At 38.0% G+C, this 26,071-nt stretch overlaps 2 protein-coding genes and 5 non-coding genes across 7 annotated transcripts; 3 read left to right on the top strand and 4 right to left on the bottom strand.

Moving 5' to 3' along the window:
* Positions 1 to 271: 271 nt before the first annotated feature.
* LOC121522218 (histidine-rich glycoprotein-like) lies at positions 272 to 2,822 on the bottom strand. The gene is made up of 3 exons (XM_041806370.1): positions 2,675 to 2,822; positions 1,525 to 1,775; positions 272 to 1,482 (listed from the first exon to the last, which is right to left on the bottom strand). Exons 1-3 carry the CDS (start codon positions 2,820 to 2,822, stop codon positions 496 to 498), a joined length of 1,386 nt encoding a protein of 461 aa, XP_041662304.1. The 3' UTR covers positions 272 to 495.
* Positions 2,823 to 8,552: 5,730 nt separating this feature from the next.
* Positions 8,553 to 8,671, top strand: LOC121523143. The gene has a single exon (XR_005993031.1). It is a non-coding gene; the product is annotated as a 5S ribosomal RNA (ribosomal RNA).
* A 1,426-nt stretch (positions 8,672 to 10,097) lies between these two features.
* Positions 10,098 to 10,216, bottom strand: LOC121523142. Its single transcript, XR_005993030.1, has one exon. It is a non-coding gene; the product is annotated as a 5S ribosomal RNA (ribosomal RNA).
* Positions 10,217 to 12,428: 2,212 nt separating this feature from the next.
* Positions 12,429 to 12,538, bottom strand: trnal-caa. Its single transcript has 2 exons — positions 12,501 to 12,538; positions 12,429 to 12,474 (listed from the first exon to the last, which is right to left on the bottom strand). It is a non-coding gene; the product is annotated as a tRNA-Leu (tRNA).
* Positions 12,539 to 12,998: 460 nt separating this feature from the next.
* Positions 12,999 to 13,117, top strand: LOC121523137. The gene has a single exon (XR_005993025.1). It is a non-coding gene; the product is annotated as a 5S ribosomal RNA (ribosomal RNA).
* A 907-nt stretch (positions 13,118 to 14,024) lies between these two features.
* trnal-caa lies at positions 14,025 to 14,132 on the bottom strand. Its single transcript has 2 exons — positions 14,095 to 14,132; positions 14,025 to 14,070 (listed from the first exon to the last, which is right to left on the bottom strand). It is a non-coding gene; the product is annotated as a tRNA-Leu (tRNA).
* A 682-nt stretch (positions 14,133 to 14,814) lies between these two features.
* On the top strand, positions 14,815 to 25,003 carry dhrs12 (dehydrogenase/reductase (SDR family) member 12). Its single transcript, XM_041806270.1, has 10 exons — positions 14,815 to 14,990; positions 19,297 to 19,430; positions 20,810 to 20,892; positions 21,140 to 21,232; positions 21,379 to 21,460; positions 22,358 to 22,419; positions 22,562 to 22,666; positions 22,787 to 22,877; positions 22,953 to 23,090; positions 24,476 to 25,003. The coding sequence occupies exons 1-10, from the start codon at positions 14,935 to 14,937 to the stop codon at positions 24,586 to 24,588; spliced, it is 957 nt and encodes a 318-aa protein (XP_041662204.1). The 5' UTR covers positions 14,815 to 14,934; the 3' UTR covers positions 24,589 to 25,003.
* The last annotated feature ends 1,068 nt before the right edge of the window (positions 25,004 to 26,071 follow it).

Here is a 26,071-nt window from a genome sequence, read left to right as displayed (position 1 = left end):
AGCCTGAAATAACACATTCCATTAAATGTATTGTAGGGATGCACATTAGTGAAATACTCAGAATAAAAGCCATTTATAATTGGAAACAGTCAGAGATTAAAGCAAATTAATTTGGCACTTAAAGACTGCCTATGAAAACTCCAATGCTATAGAACTGCCTGGACAACACATCATACAGGAATTAAGAAAGACTGATCCTCTGGAACAAATTAGAGATGCTCAATTTTCTATTGTAAAAATTATAAATGATATGAAAGCATCAAAGCAAGAATCACAGAATACACATTTTATTTGACATTCATTAGATTCCACATTTTTTAACAATTAAAAGTAAATATTTTTTCCATTTTTACAACTAATGTCTTTTGACAAAACTTGAAGCTGTGGAAGACTGCTTGTTGTTTTGCTCATGTTGTGGTCGTGCCAGTCGTGGTTGAAGTGGCCCCGCTCGTGGTCGTGCCAGTCGTGGTTGAAGTGGCCCCGCTCGTGGTCGTGTCAGTTGTGGTTGAAGTGGCCCCGCTCGTGGTCATGCCAGTCGTGGTGGTTGACGTGGCCCCGCTTGTGGTCGTGCCAGTCGTTGTTGACGTGGCGCCGCTCGTGGTCGTGCCAGTCGTGGTGGTTGACGTGGCGCCGCTCGTGGTCGTGCCAGTCGTGGTGGTTGACGTGGCGCCGCTCGTGGTGGTTGACGTGGCGCCGCTCGTGGTCGTGCCAGTCGTGGTGGTTGACGTGGCCCCGCTCGTGGTCGTGCCAGTCGTGGCGGTTGACGTGGCCCCGCTCGTGGTCGTGCCAGTCGTGGCGGTTGACGTGGCCTCGCTCGTGGTCGTGCCAGTCGTGGCGGTTGACGTGGCCCCGCTCGTGGTCGTGCCAGTCGTGGTGGTTGAAGTGGCCCCGCTCGTGGTCGTGCCAGTCGTGGTGGTTGACGTGGCCCCGCTCGTGGTCGTGCCAGTCGTTGTTGACGTGGCCCCGCTCGTGGTCGTGCCAGTCGTGGTTGTTGTTGACGTGGCCCCGCTCGTGATCTTGCCAGTCGTGGTTGTTGACGTGGCCCCGCTCGTGGTCGTGCCAGTCGTGGTTGTTGACGTGGCCCCGCTCGTGGTCGTGGCCCCGCTCGTGGTCGTGGCCCCGCTCGTGGTCGTGCCAGTCGTGGTGGTTGACGTGGCCCCGCTTGTGGTCGTGCCAGTCGTGGTGGTTGAGGTGGCGCCACTCGTGGTCGGGCCAGTCGTGGTGGTTGTCGATGTCTTCCCAGTGGTTGTTGATGTCTGCCCAGTGGTTGTCGTTCCAGTGGTTGTCGATGTCTTGCCAGTGGTTGTCGTTCCAGTGGTTGTCGTTCCAGTGTTTGTCGATGTCTTGCCAGTGGTAGTCGTTCCAGTGGTTGTCGATGTCTTGCCAGTGGTAGTCGATGTCTTGCCAGTGGTAGTCGATGTCTTGCCAGTGGTAGTCGATGTCTTGCCAGTGGTTGTCGATGTCTTGCCAGTGGTTGTCGATGTCTTGCCAGTGGTTGTCGATGTCTTGCCAGTGGTTGTCGATGTCTTGCCAGCGGTAGTCGATGTCTTGCCAGTGGTTGTTGTTCCAGTAGTAGACGTTCCAGTGGTTGTCGATGTCTTGCCAGTGGTTGTTGTTCCAGTGGTAGTCGTTCCAGTGGTTGTCGATGTCTTGCCAGTGGTTGTCGTTCCAGTGGTTGTTGATGTCTTGCCAGTGGTTGTTGATGTCTTGCCAGTGGTAGTTGTGCCAGTGGTTGTTTTTGTCGTTTTGGCTGTTGTAACCAAAGATGTTCCAGGCTTAGTGGTTGTTAGAGTTGTTTGCGTTGTCATTGGTATTCCCGTGAATGGTCCCTCAGGAATATTGTCAAATCCCCACAACTGATAAATATCTTCATCGTTGAAGGTTATGAATGGATTAACTACAGTACTGGCTGCTCCTGGTGTTGTAACTGGATTTATTACTGTGCTGGATGCTGCTCCTAGTGTTGTAACTGGATTAATCACTGTGCTGGCTGCTCCTGGTGTTCTGGTAGTAATTTCTGGATTAAACGGTTCAATGGGAATCTCTTCAAAGCCCCACAGCTCAAACAAATCTGGCTCCTGCAGGGATCTCTTAACTTGATGCTTCTTCAAGTTTTTTGGAAACATGGGAGAACAAGCTACCAGGATAGTGTACATTGTCCCAGTGGAGTCCACATAGGCCAGTTCAAAGCCAGTACCCTATTAACAATGCCAGCATTAGTTCTCATTAAACAGGTATCTTTGACCAACACATTTAACATTCAACTTACCTTTTCTGTTAACTTTGAGATCTCCACAAATAATGCACTGGTGGCTCTCCACTGTTTCACCGAGTATCCTTCATTGACAAAATCTGCAGAAAAATTCCCTAAAATCTCAGGCATTAGTGGTTTCAAGCACTTAAATGGCTATTCAATCACAGGAATACCAGTTTCTTTAACCGTCCACTCAACTCAGCAAGGATCATGTAGTTTGACTGTACTGGCAGACATTGACGCTGTATGAGCCCTTTTACCTCTATGGAGTTAACCACCCTTAAGTGACAACAGAATAAGTCTTGAGCCTAAGGTTAGCTTACTTTAACTTGTAATCACAGCATTACTACAAGCATGTGTGTAAACCTTTAAACAAGATAATAAATCTACGTTTGTGAGTTTCAGTCATCTAGCCCTTACCAAGCACTTTCACCCTCCTCAGCTTTGCTTCTTGAGGCAGCTTCACAGTGACACGTCTTGTTCCACAAGTCACCAGAGGGGACACCACTTGTGACAGCATCTCAGGATTCTCACAAACAGCCACGCCTGCCAAGCTCTTCTGATGCATACGATCAAAATAATGCACTTTCAGCGGGGAAACACCACTTCCATCCACAGTCTGGGAATAGACAGTTTGTCATTAATTATGGATCATTTTGTCTTTATTGTGAAGAAAGGTGGAAAGTAAATATACAGACTGATTTGACAATAGTCTTCAATGGAAGACACCAGTGATACAGCAGCAATCTTTAGCCAACATTCAAAAGAAGTTCAATGCTATAGGACTTAATGCTGCTGCCCTCTACTAGAGTAAGGGCCATCATCATTCCCCAAAAGAACAGTTAATTCTGAACTTCGGGTCACGCTGACCTTAATACCGTAGGAATATTCAAGTTTGCAGTGATGTCTGTGGCTACTATTTGCTTACATTTTACCTTTTGTGTCATAAAAAAACACTATTGAACCGATTTGCTAGCCAGAGAGTTGAATGATGATACCAGCTATTTGGTAATGCAACAACTAAGTTAACCAATACCTCAACCTTTGTTTTATAGGTTACCGATGGTTGAAAACTTTACCGAGAGCCACAGTGGAATATTTTTGTACAAGCGTATGGAATGCAGTTGTATTCTTTTGACAGTCTGATTTATGTCAGAATAAAGCCACCATGTGGGCTTGTTGGGAGAGGATAAAAACCCTATAAGTTCAGTGTGGCTAAATATACCTCATCAGCACAGTAGACCTTTTGTTCTGATGCCACACTAGGTGGAAAGCTAAAGATGCCTTTATGTTGCACTACTTTGTTTCAAGTTTTGAGTCTAGGAAACTAAAATGTCAGCCAGCTTAGGACACCGAATGTCCTCTAGATGAGTTTTCTTCAAAAGTCATGTTTTATCAATGTCAGATCTCATGCCTGAGGAATCACCACCGTTAAACTTTTTAAAGCTGTAAGACCACTACCTTTAATGCTTTAAGGTCAGTTGAAACAGTCCTTATGCTTCCTGATTCAGAAAAACTGAATCAAATCTAAAGTATATTTTTTACCATTCTTCACAAAAAGGTTAGGACGTTAGATTGCTATTGACATACTAATAATGCTGTCAGTCAATTTAAGATAAGATTTGATGACTTGGGCTAATTTATGAACATGCCTTTGTGACACAGGCAGTTTTGAACCCGACTTAGGCCAAATTACTAAACTGTGTTCTTTTTTCCCCACTACTGTGACAGTTTATGGGGGAAGGATAAAACTATCATTTAAAATGCTTGTGAAGCACACAGACTGAGACAGCGACATTCTGCATCAAGCTTTGTTTTTTGATGCATTTACCCACAGGAGAAAAATTAATTTGACAGTACAATGAGAACTAAATTGCATTTTAGTCTTGTTTACATTTCTAGTTAAAATTTTTCTCTCCTTGCAGAAAAGTAAACTTACTTTAAGTCAGAGTTTTAGTCAAAGATCTATTTTTAGCAGGTCGTCTGCCTTATTCATACAGGAATACCTAGGAACCTCTGGCAAATTGTAACAGTAGTGCAGGACATCTGTTTTAAATCCCATATGAAATTGACCATGTCTGTAATTTGCAGAGTAAAATTTCCAGAGCAAATTACCGACCATATTTCAGCACAGAGAGGTCCACAGGTAATACTAGTCCTGTACAAATCAGCATCTCTGTAACTTAGGGGGGTAATTAGTTTTTTTCTTCAGTCCATGCAGCTTTCTCTGCTCCTTTATATGATAAAAATATTATTACAGACTTCACTTATCCCGTGTGAATGGGCTGCATCAAATACCGACATCCTGAATAATTTAAATTTAACAGCAATTTTTGGTCATAATCTTGATTGACTATAATTAACACCGATATGGTCACAAACGTGTCTTAAAACTGATTAAAAAATATCTGTAACATTTATAGCCTAGTCTATATTATAGTAAACCTTATTACTAATAGGGAACAAGTCCTGCATCATGGCAGTAACTTTACTATCTAGGTAGATTTTCTTTTTTGAAGCAGCTGTCATCTTGAAAAGCTTATAAAATGGCCCAAGTCACACTCTTGACTTAGGCCATTATACTAAAGTGGTAGGATCACATGATCTGTTCAACTGAGGATGTTTTGATCTTGGCAAGCATCATGACTGAGCCAAAATAAACATTTTTGTAAAAACATGACTTAGGCCTTTATTTTAGGAAGGTGTTGATTTTTTAAAAATCAGCCAAGATGTGAAAATCATAGTAATCATAGCAATAGTTGGCCAAATTACCTTATTACTTTTCATTACAAACCAATGCTCATCTCATTCAATAAAGTAAGTAAAACATATACAAGTTCTTTACATGCAGACATACTGCTATCAAATATATGTAAAAGGAAATGAAATGGAAACTTGTTGGCAGAGCACACTCAGCAATGAGCTCTCCCACTGATTGAGGTGAGAGCTGATTCACCCGTCTATGACGACTGCAGCCAGCACAGGTGTGCATGTTTCAAAATGATTGTGGCAGGCATGAAAAATTCAGCAGATTTAATAGCCAGGATTTGGCAGAAAGCACACAGAAGTTTTCTGACAAGTCAATGGGTTAAATATTGTTATCATGACATACCCCATCAAGTATTTACAATAAATCCTCTTTTCAGCTGCTGATCATTATAGATGCTGATGCTTTGAAATGAGTCTCAACTTGAGCAAGGCAGCACAACTTCAATAGGAGAAAAATGACTGCTCTGTGAATTTGGTCACTTTTCCAGCCGGTTTTGAACACTGGTCAATTTGCAGTGAAGAGAAGAGGGCACAGAGTTCAGATGTAAACCACATTTTAACTTTGTTGTTGCCAATAAGAAAAAGTCCTTTACAACTGCACATCAAACCACAGAATTTGTTTTTGTAGTTGGGACAATAAATCTATTTACCCGATTTGTTGTTTGACAGCCAGCGTAAGAAAGTTTAACCAGTAACCACCTCCTGTAAATACGGACAGCACTGTTGCACCTGCCAGGAAGTGACAACAAACGAGCCCCATCTGAGTAAAGATTCAGAAACAAATTAGTTTTCTAAAAGTTATTTAAATAAAGATGCTATTAAAATTTTAATTGATAAATCAAACTCACCTGCCAAGTGGAGATTTGTGTATCGGATGAGTGAAAACCGCAGGGATACAGTTCCATTGCTGCAACGATACTGTGGCTGGTTAAAATCCAACGTGTCTGACCTTCCTCCACCACCTAGAATGAAAAAAATGTTTATTTTAGGTTAAAAAAAAAAAGTTTGACAAATTCTGCTTTTCAGTTATGTAAATTCTGACTCTCTGAATGAAGTCCTTAACCTCAACTCTGAGCTCTATTTACTGATTCTGCATAGAGATGTAGTCTGTACAAAGTGGACTTTTATTTCCATTTGTAGTTGGAGGAGTATTGATCAATTAAGTATAAGCAGGATTGGGCATACAGATACTGTTCTAGTGTTGGTAACTAAATAGGTGGTCTATGCTGATGACAAACCAGCTCCAGTAATAAGAGTATTTAGTCTCTAAACTTCTCTAAATCTTTTAAAAAATGTAGCTAACAATTATTTAAACACTTAAATGTGAGCCACAAATCTGCTCAACAACATGTACGAAGCCAGCCAGAGGTTAGATTCCCTTAATACTTGGAGTGCATCAGAAAGGAATGAAGCAAATCCATTCCAGGGTAAATTTCATCAAATAAAACAGACTGTTGACTACATTTTTTTCCATTAAGCCAGGACTCAGACTAGCCAAAAATAAATCATTGATAACACTCTGATAAATAGTTAAGAGTTTTTCAAGGAAAACAAAGTGTTAGTACTCTACTGCTAGACATTCAAAGTCCATGACACTTCTGCATATAATATGCCAAACAGGTGGAAAATTAACCAATTACACTCACTCAAATTACTGTAATTGAGTAACTTTTGAGGTCTCTTGTACATTTGCATTCATTTTATAAATCAGAAATTTTGCTTTTACTTGAAGCAAGCTTTGAAGCAAGTTTTGTACTTCATTGCTTTTACAAAAGCATTAAATATTGAGCAAAAACATTAACACTAAAAATCAGGTCAAAGCCTTTTAAGCTTGCCCGTAGTTTGGCTTCAGTTACACAATATTCAGAAGCACTAAGTGAAAAAAAAATTTCACAATTCAGTTTTAAATTTTATTTTATATTCATGTTATCCCACATTAAAGAAAGATACTTAACTTTACACCCCCCTCTGATATCATAAGTTTCCACTAAGTACTCTGAGTAAACTTTAAATGAATCAATTTTTACTGAAGTAGATTTATGGACCAGTACTTTTACTTCTACTCAAGCAAATTTTACAAAAGTAACTGCACTTTTACTTGAGTAAAACAGTCTGGTCCTCTTTCATCTCTGCTGTCAAAACACAAGAGATTGGGCAGAGAGCAGTCAGTATGATAGCATTTCATTCAGTGTATTTTGAAGTAAATCATATACTGATAGTGCATGATTATGAGCATTTTGTAGTCATTTTATTTAACAATGTGGCAAATTAAATTAGGCTAGTTAAAAAATGTTTTAACAAAAAGACTACAATGAAGGTCTTTAATGACTATAACTGGTCTTAAATATTTGAGTTTTTGTTGATTAAAATTAGAATAAAAATTTTGGAAAAAAAAAACAATTGCATCTCCTCTAGCTTTTCCAGAACTAAAGAAAAAATTTTCACATTGTAAAATACCACTTAGAAAAAAACAATTTGAGTTTAAGGTGTTTCACTAGGAAGCTTAAAGTGATTAACAAAAAGCTTATTTCTTTAAAAAGATTCTAATGTGAATTCAATAAAGATGACAATTAAAACTATGGACAAATGTATATTTGAATTTACAGTTTAAAACATAGGTTACTGAGGAGTGGCTGGATTTGGTGGGATGCAATTTAATATGGCATCTTAGTTCTTAGTTAAACAAGCTACAAATCATAAAGCAGAAAACCACAGCAAAGTAGGAGTTATTTGCTAAATCAGCTGAAGGCCCAAGAAGATCTGGATTATCCCAAAAGCATCTTGAGGCTTACAAACAACCCAAGTTTCTTAATTAACATATGAAAATCAGTACTTATATCATGCATTATGAGAGAAGTGAGGATGCCATGAAAAGGGCTTACAGACCCCTCGTCGTTACGGAAAATGTAGTAAAATTAAAACTGGTAGTGTCAGTTTAGGGCTTCCGTACAGAACTATTTCAAAGCCATTTTGTCCTAAATCTAGGCTACGCAAAGAAAGCTCGTGTTCAACAAATAGTTTACCTTTGAGGAACTGCCAAACTGGCACAGGGAAGCTTCGGTCAGTCGAGTCTTCCGGAGCGGTGTCTACCTGCTGCTCATAGCCGCCAACGAGCTCATCCTGGGCGGTCAAATGAACACGAGCGTACCGGTGGCGTCCTGCGTTGCTGAGCTGGGCTAGTGACAAACCGATCCAAACCCAAGCTATCAATGCAGACACCATGGCAGCGCTCCGGTAAGCTCAGCTCCCCTCTTCCGCCCAAGAACAAAGATGAAAACACCGCACAGGTGCGCCTTTAAATGCTTGATGAACATCACCTGTGTCTAATTAGGTGGTGGGTTAGTATTCAGACGACGGAAATTGGAGTGAACTTAAACTGATAATAATTTCAGAGATACTTTTATTCAACTATTTTAATGGTAGCCAATTTGGTTATTTTCAGCATTATTATTTAATCAAAATGTACCTCTAGAATTGTTCATACAGATAGCAGCCATGGATATAATGTATTTTTTCGCCAGCTGTTGTCGCTTACGGCCATACCACCCTGAACACGCCCGATCTCGTCCGATCTCGGAAGCTAAGCAGGGTCGGGCCTGGTTAGTACTTGGATGGGAGACCGCCTGGGAATACCAGGTGCTGTAAGCTTTTCTCTTTATCCTCGCACAAGTCAGCAGAGGGCGCTGCTGCTTCATCAATAGTAGAGGGACATTTAGAGATATTGGCCAGACGAGACGTTATTCAGCAGTCACTTTTTTCAGGCGACGTAAATCTGTCAAATTTTAGGTTGTGTTTGTGCAATTGTAACATACTTGCTTGTAAAATATGAGATAAATGGCAACCATTTATCTCATATTTTACAAGCTTGGAGCTACTTCCCAACTGAATGTGTGCCTGTTTCTGTGTCTGTTGTGAGTCGGTCATATTGTGCTGGGTTGAGGTGGGGTGGATGGGGGTGCTATATTGTTCCTTTGCTTGGGATGTTTTGCTTTTGTTTACATGTATCTGTGTAGGTGTATTTAAGTGTTTGCATGTACTGTATCTGAATGTATGTGTACTTTTTTAGAAATGTAATTCCACTCAAAAAAACAAAACAAAACAAAAAAAAAAACTCTAAGTCAGTTTTGTACTATAGATTTCATTCAACTCAATGTTTTAGTCATAATTATTAGCTCCTTTAAAGCAGTAATTCAAATAAACATTAAGAATGATAATTTAGTATCATCATCGTCACAGATGAAAATGAATATAGTACAACTTTACAAGCTGCACCATTTAAGACACCTATCATAGGTGCCCTTATTACAGTCAACTGATTTTTGTTTGTTTGTTTTCATGAAGTGGTCCATTCACTTATTGGCTAATTTTACTTTTGGTTAAATAATTCAACTAATAAATGGTGAAATTTGTTGTTAAGCATTCATTAATTGGTTTGTTAAGGTGTGCACCTCATACCATGGACTGTTTACAGGTATTCCAGGACTTTAAACTGTAACAAAATTAAAAAAGTTTAGTATTGCAATAAAGCACACAGGAGTAAGAAATCACAGGATAAAATAGTAACGAGTGACCTCTTTAGGCCTGTCATCTCCAGGAGTGGGGGAAAAGGTAGTTAAATAAATAAATAAGAAAGCTTGATTTGAGGTGAAGAGGTGAACAGAACTGTTGAACAACTTGTGCTAAAAATGTTTATAAAATAATGATTTCTATAAAGTATTCATCACTAGTGATCAATGATTGACAGCTTAACTTTTTTATCCCTAATTTTATACCAGTCACTTGTAAAGAATTACATGGCAGATACATATTAGCAATGTAATTGTTTAAGAGAATACATTGAAGTATATTCTGATAATGCTGTACATTTCGTTTAAACTTCTGGTAAGTTTTACCGAGACAGAAAAAAAAAAGTTTTAAAAAATGTAAAAACAAACAAACAAACTAACAAACAACGAGAGTAGATGATGAAATAAAAGCAAATGTAATTTGTCATCTAGTCAGTTTTTCCTGTATGTTCTGCTTCATTACTTAAGCAGCAGCGCCCTCTGCTGACTTGTGCGAGGATAAAGAGAAAAGCTTACAGCACCTGGTATTCCCAGGCGGTCTCCCATCCAAGTACTAACCAGGCCCGACCCTGCTTAGCTTCCGAGATCGGACGAGATCGGGCGTGTTCAGGGTGGTATGGCCGTAAGCGAGTGTACCGACTGTAAAGGGGGTTTCTATACATGGTGTTATTGTGTATTAGGTTGTGTGGACAAATGTAGAGAAGTCATATTGAGGCTGAAAGAAAGTAATGTCCTCTTTTTATACATTCTTTATCTCAGATTAGGTGATTGTAAAGTAGTGTAATAAAGGATAAAATCAATGTAGACTGATAATACTTTAATAGCAATTTATATCAAGGCAAAGTAACACACTTAACCTTAACAGTAGGCCTTACTTTTACAGTGTTTGACAAGAACCTTTTTTCTAAAAAGATAGCGTTATCAAACAATTTAAGAGCGAGTCAATGTAGTACTGATACTTATAAAATGGGCATTTTTCTAATTGAACACGCCTGAACTCGTCCGATCGCAGAAGCTAAGCAGGGTCGGGCCTGGTTAGCACCTGGATGGGAGACCGCCTGTGAACACCCAGCGCTGCAAGCCCCTCCCTCCATCCCCGCACAAGCCAGCAGAGGGCGCTGCTGCTTCACTTACAGTACAAGTACAAGTGGAATCATGGGCCAGAAATAATAAGCCGCCATGCAATTTTTTTTTGTTGTTTTTAATTTACCTTTTACTGTGGTTTTCATAATTTAGAAGCAATTACGACCAGTACACATCAAGACCCAGAGTGTACATCTGCAGGAGATCTTAATGGTTTTTTATGAGCACTTGAAAGATATTACTTGGACTTATTATTGATATTTCAATGTCATGTAAGGCTACTCCATATCTTTAATCTACAAAACTGTATTTGCTCATTTTATTTTACTCGTTAGCCTTCATCATGTCAACTTCTTTAAAGATTTAGATCAACAATTCAAATAACCCTTAACAATCGTACAGTTATTATTATTATAATAGATTGTAGTAAAACTTTACAAGCTGCATCCTTTGAGACACTTACACAGATCAGTCAGTCCTGAAATGGTCTATTCACATTTTTGCTTATTTTACTTTTGGTTTAATGGTTCATTTTGCCTTTATTGATTGGTTTGTTAAACATTCTTTGAGTATTACAAAGAAAACATATAAGAAATGTATAAATTTTCAAGTCTGTCCATATTGATAAATTCTGGTAGTGTTGTAATTTTTTTGTTAATTTTTGGTACGTTTTACCAAGACAGAATAGAAGACAAGTAAAACAAACACTACAGAGATCAGATGATGAAATAAATGCATGTATAATTTGTCCTCTCCTCAGTTTTTCTGTATGTTGTGATTCATTAATGATGCAGCAGCATACTCTTCTGAATTGTGTGAGGCTAAAGAAAAGCTTACAGCACCTAGTATTCCCAGGTGCTGTAAGGTAATGAATGTAATTTTTCCCCTGCAAACCTGTCTGTTAGACTCTTGTATCAAAATGAGATCAGATTTTAAAATTCATGCAAAATTAGCTGCACAAAAACAAACTAGTCACTAGGTTAACAGTACGCATAAACAGAGTTCTACAGAGCATGTTGCTACTAGTTAGTTGCTACTGAGGAGTTGTACGGAGCAACCCTTTCTTAATGGCAATAACAACATGAAGTATGGATCTAAAACCTGGTTGTTCAGGTAAGTCACACCTCAGTAATACGCTGAAATACAACCGCTGTTTTCAGATGTGATGTAAAGTCATTCTCTATGAGGTACAATGGTATACTCAAGTAAAAGTACAGTTACTCTAGTTAACAGTTAAGGTAAAATCAGTGATAACGAAATGTACTTAAAAAAGATGTTTGACAAAAAGAGGCTTTGACATCTTTGAAACTGTGGGAGTATATGCAATGACTATACATATTTGCACATATCTATAAATACATGCACATATCAACATATACACGTGCATATCTATGTACCTAAATGCAAGTGAGGTGGAGTAAAACATTTACAGGAGTGTTACAAAGTCTGATTACACATAAAAGATATTTTTTTTAAAAAGGGTGAAATATATGCTAAATTATTCTAGTCACATGATACAAAACATTGTGGATTAAAGGTCAAAATACTCCAATTTTGATCTATATGTTATTATAATCCATATGGGTTGGAAAGTAACATTTACTTGCCGTGCTATGTTGTACCTTTTTATGTACTTTTTAAAAAACTTTTTGTGATTTAACTTGTACTTAAGCATTTGTTGTGAATGAAACGATGATTAGGTGAGCTCTTAACATTTACAGCTTTTCAAACAACTGTTGTGGTTCTTGCAAAAGTATTGTCAGAAGTGGGATTCGAACCCACGCCTCCATTCGGAGACCAGAAGTCCCGTACTTAGGAAGGTTTGATACCTTGAGTCTGGCGCCTTAGACCGCTCGGCCATCCTGACAACTGGGTGTTATTGGCGGCCAGAGGGCTGTTTGACTGGTGCTTAAAAATACTTAAAGTTAATGATTTTGTCCTTTAAAATGTAATAACTTTGTGTATTCTTAATGCGTTAACTTAAAGTGAAAAGTTTATCTCAGCTATTCGCAGTAGACATCTAAAAGTAAAGCCATCGTGTGTTTCTTTCTCAGTACGTCGTGACACTGCGAAAGACTTTGACCGAAGAGTTTCCACGTGTTTCCCTGCACGAGACTCGACACGCTGTCAGATGTTAGCTCTCTTTCTGAGTCAACGACTTGTTGTTTCGGGTTTATTAGTTTATTTATTAGTTGCTTCGGGTTTATTAGTTTACAATGTACAGTGTATCAGAAGCCAGTCTTGTCGTTTGGGTTAAAAAGGCACCCCTTCCAGGCGACGCTGTGGTAGTAGCAGCTATAAGAAGGTCAGTTGATGACACCATAGTCGCTTACGGCCATACCACCCTGAACACGCCCGATCTCGTCCGATCTCGGAAGCTAAGCAGGGTCGGGCCTGGTTAGTACTTGGATGGGAGACCGCCTGGGAATACCAGGTGCTGTAAGCTTTTCTCTTTTTCAATTCAGCAGAGGGCGCTGCTGCTTCATTAATGAGACCAAGAGAAATACTTGCCAGCCTAAACATAAAAGACAACAGTAATGGAGCAAGTGTAAAACAATTCATTCCTCACACTTCATCAGACCTTACCATTGTTAATACTCTATCAATATTTATTTCAAATTCATTTATTTGTTTTTAATTTTCATTGCTCTTCATTGTAAAGAAAACTGATCCAGCTTTAAGCTTTTGCTTAAATGCTTGATACCACACTAAATTGTATCTTATCTGGAATGCTTTAACAACTTTGTTTACTTAATATTGGTCCTTTACGTGTACCTCTGTTTATCAATATCTATTTCTGTTGTGTTTTAGTCCTTTCGCACTATGACCACTCTTTACACTAAAACAATTCCTGCCATCCATTTTATATTTTGGTGTACAGCCCGGTTCACATATTCAACCACTGCCACTGGTCAAATCTCTCAGTCATTCACTTAAAAACATCTGTTCATACTGTTTATATCTTGTAGATAGAAGTTTGAAAGTCCGGACCATACAACAGGTGTGAAAGCGTTCTTAATGACGACTTTTTGAACTATTGTGCTCCACTTCTCACAGCAGGTGCCCTTTTTTTGTCATTTTCACCCCTGCCCCTTAAAAATCCTGAGTACTCCACCGACTAAGGTGTTTAACAGTTTATGGCCAAGATTTTGTGAATAAACAGGAATCTGAATAAGTAGATTTATAAGATATAAGTGGAATGCAGTCTCACTAAACACTTACCACATTTTCTGTTGTTTGGACGTGTGATCGTTGGTGTTGCCAGTCACTTTAAATGTATTTTTTCGAGGATCATCTAATTATTTATCATGTATCAGTGTGGTTAGGAAGCATACACATGGATCAAAAGTTATTGTCAGAAGTGGGATTCGAACCCACGCCTCCATTCGGAGACCAGAAGTCCCATATACAGGAAGGATTTACCTTGAGTCTGGCGCCTTAGACCACTCGGCCATCCTGACAACTGAACATGCGCTCTTGAAACAGAAAGTAATATATTAACGACTTTAGGTTATTGTATTTATGGTTTATATCGGAATAACGAGTTTATTCTTTCTGTTCTGTAACCTCTGTATCTTGAGCGCATATACGTCCAGTAAACCCAAGTTATCACTCTCTAAAGTGCGATTTCAGCCGTGTTGACGGTGTTAGCTTAGTGTTAGCTCAGTGCTTAGCTTTCCACTAGGGGCGCTAACAAACCTCATCAGATTACTTCCGGTGGTTTGTAACGTCACTCCCTGCCCACACCCTGCATTTACGTGTCGTCGAAATTATAAGGATTATGAGTTTTTTAGGCTCCCTCAAAAAACGTGGGAATAAGCTGTCCAGTTTTGTTTAGTTACATGTCGAGTGTATGTTCTTGACCTCTTATTACGCAGAGTAAAGGCAGGCGAAAGTAACGGTTGTCAAAAAGGATTGTAAATCGATTGTAATTCACTATCTGTATATAAATATATTTTAATTCATTTGTATTGTTTAAGTCATTTGTTGCCAAATTAGTCTAGTTTGGAATAATAATGTTACAATTTTATCATCTAATACCCCCTTGTTGTCTCCAAAATCCCTGTTGAAATTCCTACATGCCGGAGTCAGACGAATAACTGCTCTGGAATTTCGAGCATCCAAGGAGACTGTGAACGCAGCATTACTACATAACCGTCGCAAGTCATTCTTATGAAAGCATAACATTGGACTGTGTTCTCTAGCATATCTACAACTTCACTCCCTTGACGGACTAACTGCAAAGACACGCTTGTGTAAAACATGTCGATTTATAGAAACGCCGTTTGGTTCGTGAGAGGACTCCAGGAGTACACAAAGTAAGAGTTTTCATTCTGACAGGTTTCACTGTAAAGTCGCTGCTCGTTTAGTTCTTTTAAAGAACCTACATTTAATCCTCTTTATGATGTATTATCCTCCAGAAATACCTTAAGACTGTTGCTGGTTAACTATAAGGTATTGCAGAATACTGTAGGCTGTGGTTTTTATTGTAACCCGTCTTTTAAATCTAAAAAGTCGCTGATTTATAATAGATTTCACTATCTAGACCTCAGGTGATGTCTATGGTTAATTTTATCTCATTGATAATGAGTTGCAAATGAAGGTATACGGTGTCACCCTTAAGAGCTAGATGAAGTTGATGTTGTGATTTTAGTCAAATTGGAAACATTACATTTAATTAAAAGAGATACACTCTTTTACAGATGAAACAGAAGTTAATGAATGCTCACTTTTGCACTACAATTTAATTCAAGTAGTTTCTAAACGTTAAAAATGGTCTGTAGGGCAAAATTGTTTCCCTCCCAAAAATAGAACTCTATTTGAACTGTACAGCCTTATTACATGGAACCATGACTAAACTGAGCTTCCAGTAACTGATATCATATGGAACATAGTCATCAATGATGCATATTTTTTGTTAAATGACTGCCTACTCTTAAAGGTGCCTGACTTGTTGAATTTTCAATGCTAGAGCCAAAAGTGTTCAATGTTGGAGGCTTAGCCCAATTTAGGAAGATCTGGAGACATGTTACCTAGAAATTACTTATCAGGCACTTATCATGCCCTGTTTTAAATATAAAAGTAGGTTAAGAATGCAGAAAATGTTCAAATTAAGTACAACGTTAAGTAGTATGTTTTACTCTTCAGTATGTGCATAAAGTGTTTATAGTCATAAAAATGGTCAGTTGGTCACAAGAATAGTAGATTTTTCATGTCATGGCCAGCCAGGTTCATTTGTTTGTTTAACATCTATTTCTCTTGGCAAACTTTTGTTGAAACTGATTATGTTGAAGTTTTATTTAGAAGTTGAAATACATTTTTTGAGTAATCCTGATGAGTTACTAAAACTCAAAACATTAGAGCGAAGTGATAATGTAAAACTTTAAGGAACCGAAAAGCAGTGTGGAATAAACAGTACTTGTTCAGTAGCAGGTACTTAGCCATTTTACATTATATCAGCTTAATGTTACTTGAGTATTTATGTCACATTATCATGTTTTTTCTAAGTGGAATGACACGTCTGACACTTTCCTACACTTAAAAAATTCAGTTTAAATCCATCTCGGAACATGTTAAATTTCTTTTCATAAAGCTACATGTTCCCCAGCCACTGCAAATTCCCTTATTAACATTTATGTCACTTATGGTGGGCCTAGTAATGTCAAGTGACAATAAGTGAAAGATGCACCTGAACCTGAAAGTCCTCTTCCAACATGTTGAGTATACCCCTCATGATGTAAAGTGGTTGCTCCCCACAGGTTGAACTTGTCTAACTGAGCCAGTAACTTCACTCATGTTGCAAAACGGTCTAATGCCAAGAGCCATCATAGGAAAACTCTGCAGATTAAAGGATGATTGTCAAATAATTAGAGTACAGTGACAAAAAAATACTTTAAGTGATGAGTGCTGTTTACTTAAAACTGAAAATGTGTTCAATTACGTAAGACCAATATAGCTGAAATAGCTGTTTTGGATTTTAAAGTTAACAAAACTCAATTTTTAATCATCTTTATCTGTTCGGTCTTATAGTATAAGATTGAAAGGTGCATTTCATGTAGAAAGTGCACTTCTACAGAGTGCAGTAAACCTTCCCCTTAGTGGTTATGTTGCTCCCCATAGCCAAGACTTCCCTTACTGAGTCAGTAACTTCACTCGTGGTGCAAAAGTGTCTTATGCCAAAAGGGATTCTGAGAAAATTCTGCAGATCAAGGGGTGATTGTTAAACTACAGTGCCATGACAAAGTATTTGCCCCCTTTCTGATTCCTGATTTTTTTTGCATATCTATCATACTTAAATGTTTTGGATCATCAAACCAATTTTTATATTTCAAACGACAGCCCAAGTAAATAGAAAACGCAGTTTCTAAATGATGATTTTATTTTTTAAGGGGAAAAAATCCAAACCTATCTGACCCTTTCTGAAAAAGTGACCCCCCCCCCCCCCCCCTTTGTTAAATCATGACTTAATGGTGATTAACCACAATTTTTGGAAAGCTTTCACTGGCCACACCCGGGCCTAATTACCGCCAGATTTGTTGAATCAAGAAATCACTTAAATAGAAGCTGTCAGACAAAGTGAAGTAGGCTACAAGATCTCAAAAAGAAACATATCATGTCAAGATCCGAAGAAAATCAAGAACAAATGAGAAACAAAGCTATTGGAATCTATCAGTTTGGAAAAGGTTACAAAGACATTTCCAAGGCTTTGGGACTCCAGTGAACCACGGTCAGAGCCATTATCCACAAATGGAGAAAACTGGGAACAGTGGTGACCCTTCCCAGGAGTTGTCGGCCAACCAAAATTACTCCAAGAGTGTCACGACGACTCATCCAGGGGGTCACAAAAGAACCCAGAACAACATCCAAAGACCTGCAGGCGTTACTGGCCTCAGTTAAGGTCAGAGTTCAGGACTCAACCATAAGAAAGACACTGGGCCAAAAAAGGCATCCATGGGGAAGTTTTAAGGCCAAAACCACTGCTGACAAAAAGAACACAAAGGCTCATCTCACATTTGCCAATAAAACATCTTGATGATCCCCAAGACTTTTGGATAAGTATTCTGTGGACTGACAAGACAAAGGTAGAACTATTTGGAAGATGTGTGGCCCGTTACATCTGGTGTAAAAATAGCACAGCATTTGATAAAGAACATCATGCCAACAGTCAAACATGGTGGTGGCAGTGTGATGGTCTGGGGCTGCTTTGCTGCTTCAGGACCTGGACCACTTGCTGTGATTGATGGAACAATGAATTCTGCTGTCTACCAGAAAATCCTGAAGGCCAATGTCTGGCCATCAGTTTGTGCCCTCAAGCACTCTTGGGTTATGCAGCAGGACAACGACACAAAATATACCAGCAAGTCCACCGCTGAATGGCTCAAAATAAACAAAATTAGGGTTTTGGAGTGGCCAAGTCAAAGTCCGGACTTAAATCCAACTGAGATGCTGTGGTGTGACCTTAAACCCTCTTATATGACTGAGTTAAAACAATTCTGTGAAAAAGAGTGCCAAAATTCCTCCACAGTGATGTGAAAGACTCATCACCAGTTATCACAAACGCTTGACTTCAGTTATTACTGCAAAGGGTGGCACAACCAGTTATTAGGTTGAGGGGGCAATTACTTTTTCACATAGGGCCTGATAGATTTGGATTTTTCCCCCCTTAAAAAATTAAATAATCATTCAGACACTGCATTTTCTATTTACTTGGGTTGTCTTTGTGAAATATAAAAATTGATTTGATGATCTGAAACATTTAAGTGTGATAAATGTGCAAAAAACTCAGGAATCAGAAAGGGGCAAATACTTTTTCGCGGCACTGTATATGAGTACAATGGCAATACATACTTAAATTGATTGAGTTTTGTTTCCTTAAAATGTGCTCTATTAATTCCAAAAAATTGAGCTGAATAGTTATTTTGGATTTATGTTAACACAACTCATTTTTTAAACAACCTTCAACTGTTTGGTCTTATATTGTATCAAATTCCAATGCTGCAGAATTTTTTTTTGTCTCATAATTTTCTTTCCAGAGCTTTTCCCACATTACAGATCTGAGGCATTCATTTAATAACATTTCTTGTTATTATTTTCAGGTATCTGATATTAGTGTAGTTATAACACACTGATTCCAGGGTGGCTTGGAAGGAATAGAACAGCAAAGGAAGGATAAACCAGCAGTCGGAGGCATTAACAAATTTTGAATACAAAATTGACAACTTTTGATGCGTCTTGGTGTATTAGTAATGGCATCATTTGGCTCAACCCTCTTACAAGAATGAACACATTAAAAACACAAACACAGAAACATGTGCCATCACTATAATGTCAAACACAAAGGGCTGCGACTAAACAAGCCGAATTTCCCATTATTTATCCATAAAATGTCTTATTTGTATTTACATTTTTTTGCAACCAAGGCAAGGAATTAAAGCATTCTAACTGTTATGTTCATATTATACCATCAAAAATGTTTCTCGTCATTTTCTTCTTATCACTGATTTGATTAATCATTGCACTGCTTCTTATGCAAGCATCTGTGCCTCAGCTTTATACAATAAACATGGTAATACAGTTGCACATGTCTCTCTAGTGTGTTTATTCTTCTGCTCTTGACATTAACAGGGGTGGTTATGAAGCTGCAGCGAAGCATTTTACTCCAGGAGACCTGGATGTGAACCTTAGTGGCCGGTCCTTCATGATCACCGGAGCAAACAGCGGGATAGGAAAAGCTACTGCGCAAGAAATAGCTAACAGAGGTGGGTGTTTAAATAGTAAACATTAACAAATGCCACTTTTTCATCCCCTTTTCCCTCTTTCTGTGAAGGATGAGATGACAGGAGTGGTTCTTCTTCTTTCTTGTAACGGCAACAAGGTTTGGTGCCTGACAAACCCTCAGTGTGAGAACCAGTGCACCTTCTTTGTGTTGAAATCCTTTTACTTAAGACCTGGATAAAGTCCCTATTGTGACAGGCAGCAACTTAATTTAAGTTTGCAGACTTGAACAGAACATGTACATATTTTAAAATAAAAAAGTAGAAATCACTGAATCACAAGACATAAGAAAATCCTTGATAAATATTCAGATTATCCATGGCCGGATGTGATTACAAAAAGTCTTTTTTTAGTATAATTAGCATCAATAATAAGAAGGGATTGAGTGTGGAAGGTCAGGGAAGTTTCTGCTGGTAGATTTCAGTGATGTTAAGGTTGTCAAAATTTCAATACTTATGTTTTTTTTTTTTTTCAAACCCCATGTTTTAAATGATACAATGTCTGTCTTATTTAATGCTCAAGAGAATCAAAAAGTACCAAAGTTTTACAAAACTACATATCTGCAGTCATAATTGAACCCAAAGCTGCCATGAGTCAAAGAAAGCACAGTAGTGGTCTGTTCAGGTTCACAGGCTGGCAGATCATGAGGTTTCTCAGGTCTTTTTGGCATTTCATTAAAGAAAAAAGGACAGTGAGATTGACAGGTGGACTGGTGCAGCATTGGCATTGTTGCAGACTTTGTACCAGACCACTGTGGTGAAGAGGGAACTGAACCAGAAAGCAAAGCTCTGAAATTACTGGTTGATCTTCATTACACCCCTCACCTATGGTCATGAGCTTTGGGTAATAATTACCTAAACAATGACATCTTAGCTTCTAGCTGTTGAAATGAGATCCGTTTGGAGGGTGTCTGGACTCAGCCTTAGAGATAGTGTGAGGAGCTTGGATATCCGGTTGGAGCTCAAAGAAGAGCTGCTGCTCCTTCACATAGAAAGGAGCCAGTTGTGGCGGTTCAGGTATCTGATCAGGATACCTACTGGACACCTCCCCCATGGAGGTCTTCTGGGCGGGTCCATCTTGCAGGAGCCCTGGAATAATCCCAGGACTTGCTGGAGAAATTGTATAACTCGTCCGGCCTAGTGATGCCCCTGAATCCCCCAGGAAGAGCTGGAAAGTGCGGCTGAGGGGAGAGAAGTCTGGATATGGATTGATATTCCTCTCAAGGAGATTTTGTGATTAAATAAAGGTTGAATTAAAAATTGATGGTGCATTTGCAAAACTTAGACAATGTTCAGGCGATAAGCACATACTGAAATTTCTGTTTTCATGACTCTAACAGATCTGCTATATTTTAATCCTTCAGGAGGAACTGTTCACATGGTGTGTCGAAACAGAGGCAGAGCAGATGCAGCCAAAGAAGAAATAGTGGAAAAGAGTAAAAATCAGGTGAGAAAAGAAAAGTACGTCTTTTGTTCTGTAGGAGTGATCCACTGAGTTTTCTGTGTGAAAATAACAAGTGGTCAAGGTTTATTAAGCTACATATAAATATCTTTTACTGACGGAAGAATGATTTTAAAGTCGCAGAACTTCAAGAGACCACAAGTTCATAAAAATCATAAAAGAATCATTCATTTACATTACATTTTTACAGAAATTAATGTCAGTATTTTACATGTTTGCTGTTTTTCCCTAGGATGTTCACGTCCACATCCTTGACATGTCTAGTCTGAGACAAGTGTGGGAGTTTGCCCAGAACTTCTCACAAAGTAGCGCCCTGCATGTGCTGGTAGGTGGGATGTAGGTCCTCTATGTGTTTGCTGATGTGTTATGCACACTCTTATTAATTTGTGTAGTAAAACGTGTCTGTATTTATGTAATGCACATAGCTAATAGTTTGAGCAGTAAATGAATCCCCTCGTCATGTTCTACCAGATAAACAATGCAGGCTGTATGGTGAACCAGAGAGAGCTGACTGAGGAGGGTCTGGAGAAGAACTTTGCCACAAATACACTTGGTAACATATTTCTGTTATTATATAATGATACATTCAGTGTATGATTTAAGTCTCATAATGATTAGATTGTTCTTTATTTCAATTCTCTTTCAAAAAAATGCAAAAATACATTTTTTTGTCCAAAATTTCAATACTCCTTTTTAATTGTAAGGTTAAGTAGTTTGTTGATGCCTGTTAAAAATATTAGCCTAATATATTTTTCTGTGTCTTTGCTTTGAAGTGCCCATAATTTGAGTTAAATTTAACTATAGTATAAGGTATCGCTCCGTGGCCTATTTTCAAAACTAATTTAAGAGTACCAGCTAACTGTAGGTAATAATTTGACAATAAAACTTTGTTTAGAAGAGCCCATATGTGTTAAAATAAAAGCCTTGAGGTGGAACTTCAAGTAAATTGGATATGCATCAGGAATGAAGTTAATTGTGAATCTCTGGTGCAACTTCTCAATATTTCTGGCAGTTCTGAAAACTCTGATACATAAAAAATGTGGTCACAAACTGAGATATATTTGTAATGGATACTTGGAACTATCAAAAAAGATTTCTGTTTAAAAGAAAATGCATCTTTATTTTTTTGTTCACAAAGGTCATTTAGAAGCTTTTTACTAAACGTAGTACTGTAGAAATTAAAGAAAATTATGATCTGATAGGATATTACACCACATTTAAAGTGCAGTGGGACAGGAATGTATGATTACTGTCAGGATAAATTAGTTAATTTGTGTGATGTAATTATAAAAAAACATTTTGAAAATCATTGATGTATTTACATCCAAAGTAAGAAATATATTTCCTTTATTATACTTATTTCAGAAATAAAAGAAAAAGATAGAACCAGGCTTCTAAGCTGCAAAAGTTTGTAATTTTTGTATTACCATCTTTACTTATGTTATTTCAGGTACGTACATCCTAACGACAGCGTTGATACCTGCTCTTAAGAAGGTTGAAGATGCAAGAGTGGTGAGTTAATTTTCAACCGAAGGTGATGCATCATATCCCAAATGTCATCAAGTTAAAGATGTTTTAAAGTAAGACATTTTTACTGATAGAATATGTGTTTTTATTGAACCTTTAAGGTTATGTATGGTTCTATTTCTCCTAGATTACCGTTTCATCAGGCGGCATGCTCACACAGAAGCTGAACGTGGACGACCTGCAGTTTGAGAAGGGGACGTTTGACGGCACCATGGCCTACGCTCAAAACAAAGTAAAGCACACCCACTCACAGCAGCAGCATACAGACGAATTAACTGCAGGAACTAACACTGAATGTTTGATTGTGTAGTATTTACATTTGTTGATTTGCTTCTTCATCCTGTGCTTACAGAGGCAGCAGGTGATTCTGACAGAGAGGTGGGCCGCTCAGCACAAAGAGATCCACTTCTCGTCCATGCACCCTGGCTGGGCAGACACACCAGGTAAACACCAGAAAAGATTATTCAAAATCTAAAGATGGATTTGTGTTTGTAATTAACAATGTTTCCTCTCTCCAGCCGTCCAGACGTCCATGCCTTCTTTCCACTCTAAGATGCAGTCCAAACTGAGGACAGAGGCCATGGGAGCAGACACAGCGGTGTGGCTCGCTGTGTCTGCAGCCGCCATCAAGCAGCCCAGCGGACTCTTCTTCCAGGGTCTGAAAAACATGTTTTTCTTTTCTTCCATGTTCACATTCAATTCTAAAAGGCTTGTCGTGATAGCAGAATTAAACACTCATGTTTAATACCAGTAAAAATCAAACTATAGATAGTTTAAAAAGAAGAGAGATCAGGCATTCCAAGCATGAAAAAATGTAAAAAAAAGAAACAAAAACAAAGAACAGAGGAAATACTTTAAAAGCTTTAACCGATAGCCAAATCCTTTAAAAAGCCATCATATTCTGACCGTTTATGTTTTCATCAGATATCAATACCTGTTTTGCACCTAATAATGATACATTTCTTGCTTTACTTACATAAAAAAGCAGGCAAAGTCAAGCTTTTGTTTGGGATGCATTTTTAGTTTCTTCCACTTATTTGGGATAAGAGGGACCTGATTAGTATAACACCTGAGGCCTGTCTTTGAACAGGAAGTAGTTTTCACCAAAAACTAATGTCAACATGCGCTTACATCACTGCTCAACACAAAACAATATTATTCTTGTAATTGTATAGAAAATGGAAAATTTCCCCTCAAATTTATTTGATTACCAAACCATAAAACATTGCCAAACATTTCAATTCTTCAACATTTTTAAAAATCCTATTAAAAAACAGATATTTCACAAATGTTTTTGTCAAACTTTGTAAAAAAAAAAAAAAAAAAAGCCTCAAGATGTAGATATTTTTTTTACCAAAGAAGTTCGTGGAAAATCCTTAAAATTTTTAAGCACTTCCCCCCTAAATTTCCCCAAAACATAAAAAGAAATTGCCTTACAATTTTTTTGAAAATTTAGGTAAATGTCAAAGAATATCACCCCAAAAACTCTAATCAAACTCTCAAATACGTATTAATAAAATCCAAGAATTCCTACAAAAGTAACTTAAGAAATTCAGAGCAAAAACCTCCAATATATGCAAAGATATCCCCAAAAAGTCATGAAAGTATTAAAGCAAATTCCCCAGACATTCCAGGGAAATTACTGAAACTTCTGTAGAAATTATGAACAATTATCTCAAAAAATCATATAGCAGAATTTATCTTGTAGGAAAGTCAAATGTAATGTCCTCATATGTGCATGCATGGTGTCATGAGGTTAAAAGCAGTGCATGGTTAATATATGACAAGAAAATGGAGTGTCTTTCAAAGCTATGGTATTTTCAGGCATGAAAGGTAAGAGTGCATTATTGTACTGTATTTCTCTGTGTTTAATCCCATCAGGGTTATTCTGCCAACCATATTAACTTATTCATTCTGGACATCTGCCAGACAGATGTTTAAATAACATGGAGAGCTACAAATTTATTTCATTTAGCAAAATGTGTCCATTAGGATGACAAAAACAAAATATTAACTGATAAATTCCTGTTATTTTTTCCAGATCGTAAAGCGGTATCAACTCACCTTCCTCTCGCCACCTCCAGATCAACACCACAAGAAGAGCAGAAACTTCTGACCGCACTGGAGGAGTTCGCCCTCAAGTTTAAGCCTTAACATCTCTGTGAATGTCTTTAAAAAAACCAAGCACTCCTCAATCATTATTAATGTTTACATAATCCTTTGTTTTTCAAAATTCTAAATACTTTTTAACATTTATAAGCAAAAGGGCAAACTTCATAAAAAACTCAAAATGTGTCAAGGTTGATTCATGAAGGAAGATTCTTTTAAAACACAAATTCATTTTTTAAGATTTATAAAAACAGTTCAAATTAGCTTTATTCACTTCTCATATTTACAATACTGTATTTATCAAGCAGGAGGAGCTGTATACGTATCTCTCATGCTTTTATATGAATGTAATGAAAATGAAAAAAATGTTTTAATCTTCTGTTATAAAGTATATTGTATAATCTTCTGGCCATTTTGTTTGCTTACTGTCAAATTAAACATATTTATAAATTTTTCTTTATTTTCTGGGCTTACCTGTGTCTTTCTTTTAAAGTAGATATTCACCTTATGTACCTCTTACTGTGACATCCTCTCATAGAACAATTAACTGACATAATTCATGATTATATTAATACAAATCTTTACTTGAATTACATTCTACACTATACACTTTTTTCCCAAAGCCACATCTAATAACTTATAACGTACATAGAGTCTCAGACCACTGCCATGGCAGCCACCTGAAGTCCAAACACAATCAGAAGGTACAAATCCAATTACAAAATGTTGGGGCGCTGTGTAAAATGTAAATTTAACAGCTACAATAAATTGCAAATTTCATAACCCCATATTTCATTCATAATAGACCAAAACATATTGGACGTTGAAACTTTTGGATTTGATGGCGGCAACACATCTCAGAAAAGTAGGGACAGGGCCATTTTACCATGTTTACCGTCTGTAATCGTCTGGCAAGTTTAGGGAGTCAAGTCTAGCGAGTTTAGGGAGAAGAATGTTGTCCCATTCTTGTCTGATGTAGGATTCTAGCTGCTCAACAGTCCTTGACCTTTTTTGCCAATCTTTTCCTTTTTATGATGCTCCAAATGTTTCCTAATGGTGAAAGGTCAAGACCACAGGCAGGCCAGTTCATCGCCTGGACTCTTACACTGCAAAACCATGCTGTTGCAATGGAGGCTATGTGGTTTAGCATTGCCTTGCTGAAATATGCAGGAACTTGCCTGAAAGAAACATCTGGATGGCAGAATATATGTTGTTCTTTCAAGATGTTTAAGCTGCCCAAACCACAGGCACTAAAGCAACCCCATACTATCAGAGATGCAGGCTTTTGAACTGCTCTGATAGCAAGCTGGTTGGTCCCTCTCCTCAGTAGTCCACAGGACACGACGTCTGTCATTTCCAAAAAGGACTTTCTAATTTTGATTCATCTGACAACAGAACAGTTTTCCATTTTGCCTGAATTTTAAATGAGCTGAAGCCCAGAGAAGACAGCAGGATTTCTGGATCATGGTCACACATGGCCTCCTCTCTGCATGATACAGCTTTAAGTTTAATGTGTTTGGCACGACAA

The sequence above is a fragment of the Cheilinus undulatus genome, linkage group 15 (assembly GCF_018320785.1).
Source record: "Cheilinus undulatus linkage group 15, ASM1832078v1, whole genome shotgun sequence".
Classification (NCBI taxonomy): domain Eukaryota; kingdom Metazoa; phylum Chordata; class Actinopteri; order Labriformes; family Labridae; genus Cheilinus; species Cheilinus undulatus.
This window is presented reverse-complemented; position numbering and strand designations above follow the sequence as displayed.

What these genes read in the sequence shown, in the direction of transcription:
- LOC121522218 (XM_041806370.1), bottom strand. Translation starts at nt 2,822, where the DNA reads ATGCATCAGAAGAGCTTGGCAGGCGTGGCTGTTTGTGAGAATCCTGAG. An exon ending in GAGGAGGGTGAAAGTGCTTG is followed by an intron (nt 1,776 to 2,674) that starts GTAAGGGCTAGA and finishes ACAACCACTAAG; the next exon opens with CCTGGAACATCTTTGGTTAC. An exon ending in TCGACTACCGCTGGCAAGAC is followed by an intron (nt 1,483 to 1,524) that starts ATCGACAACCAC and finishes CACTGGCAAGAC; the next exon opens with ATCGACAACCACTGGCAAGA.
- dhrs12 (XM_041806270.1), top strand. Translation starts at nt 14,935, where the DNA reads ATGTCGATTTATAGAAACGCCGTTTGGTTCGTGAGAGGACTCCAGGAG. An exon ending in GTAGCGCCCTGCATGTGCTG is followed by an intron (nt 21,233 to 21,378) that starts GTAGGTGGGATG and finishes ATGTTCTACCAG; the next exon opens with ATAAACAATGCAGGCTGTAT. An exon ending in CTTTGCCACAAATACACTTG is followed by an intron (nt 21,461 to 22,357) that starts GTAACATATTTC and finishes ATGTTATTTCAG; the next exon opens with GTACGTACATCCTAACGACA.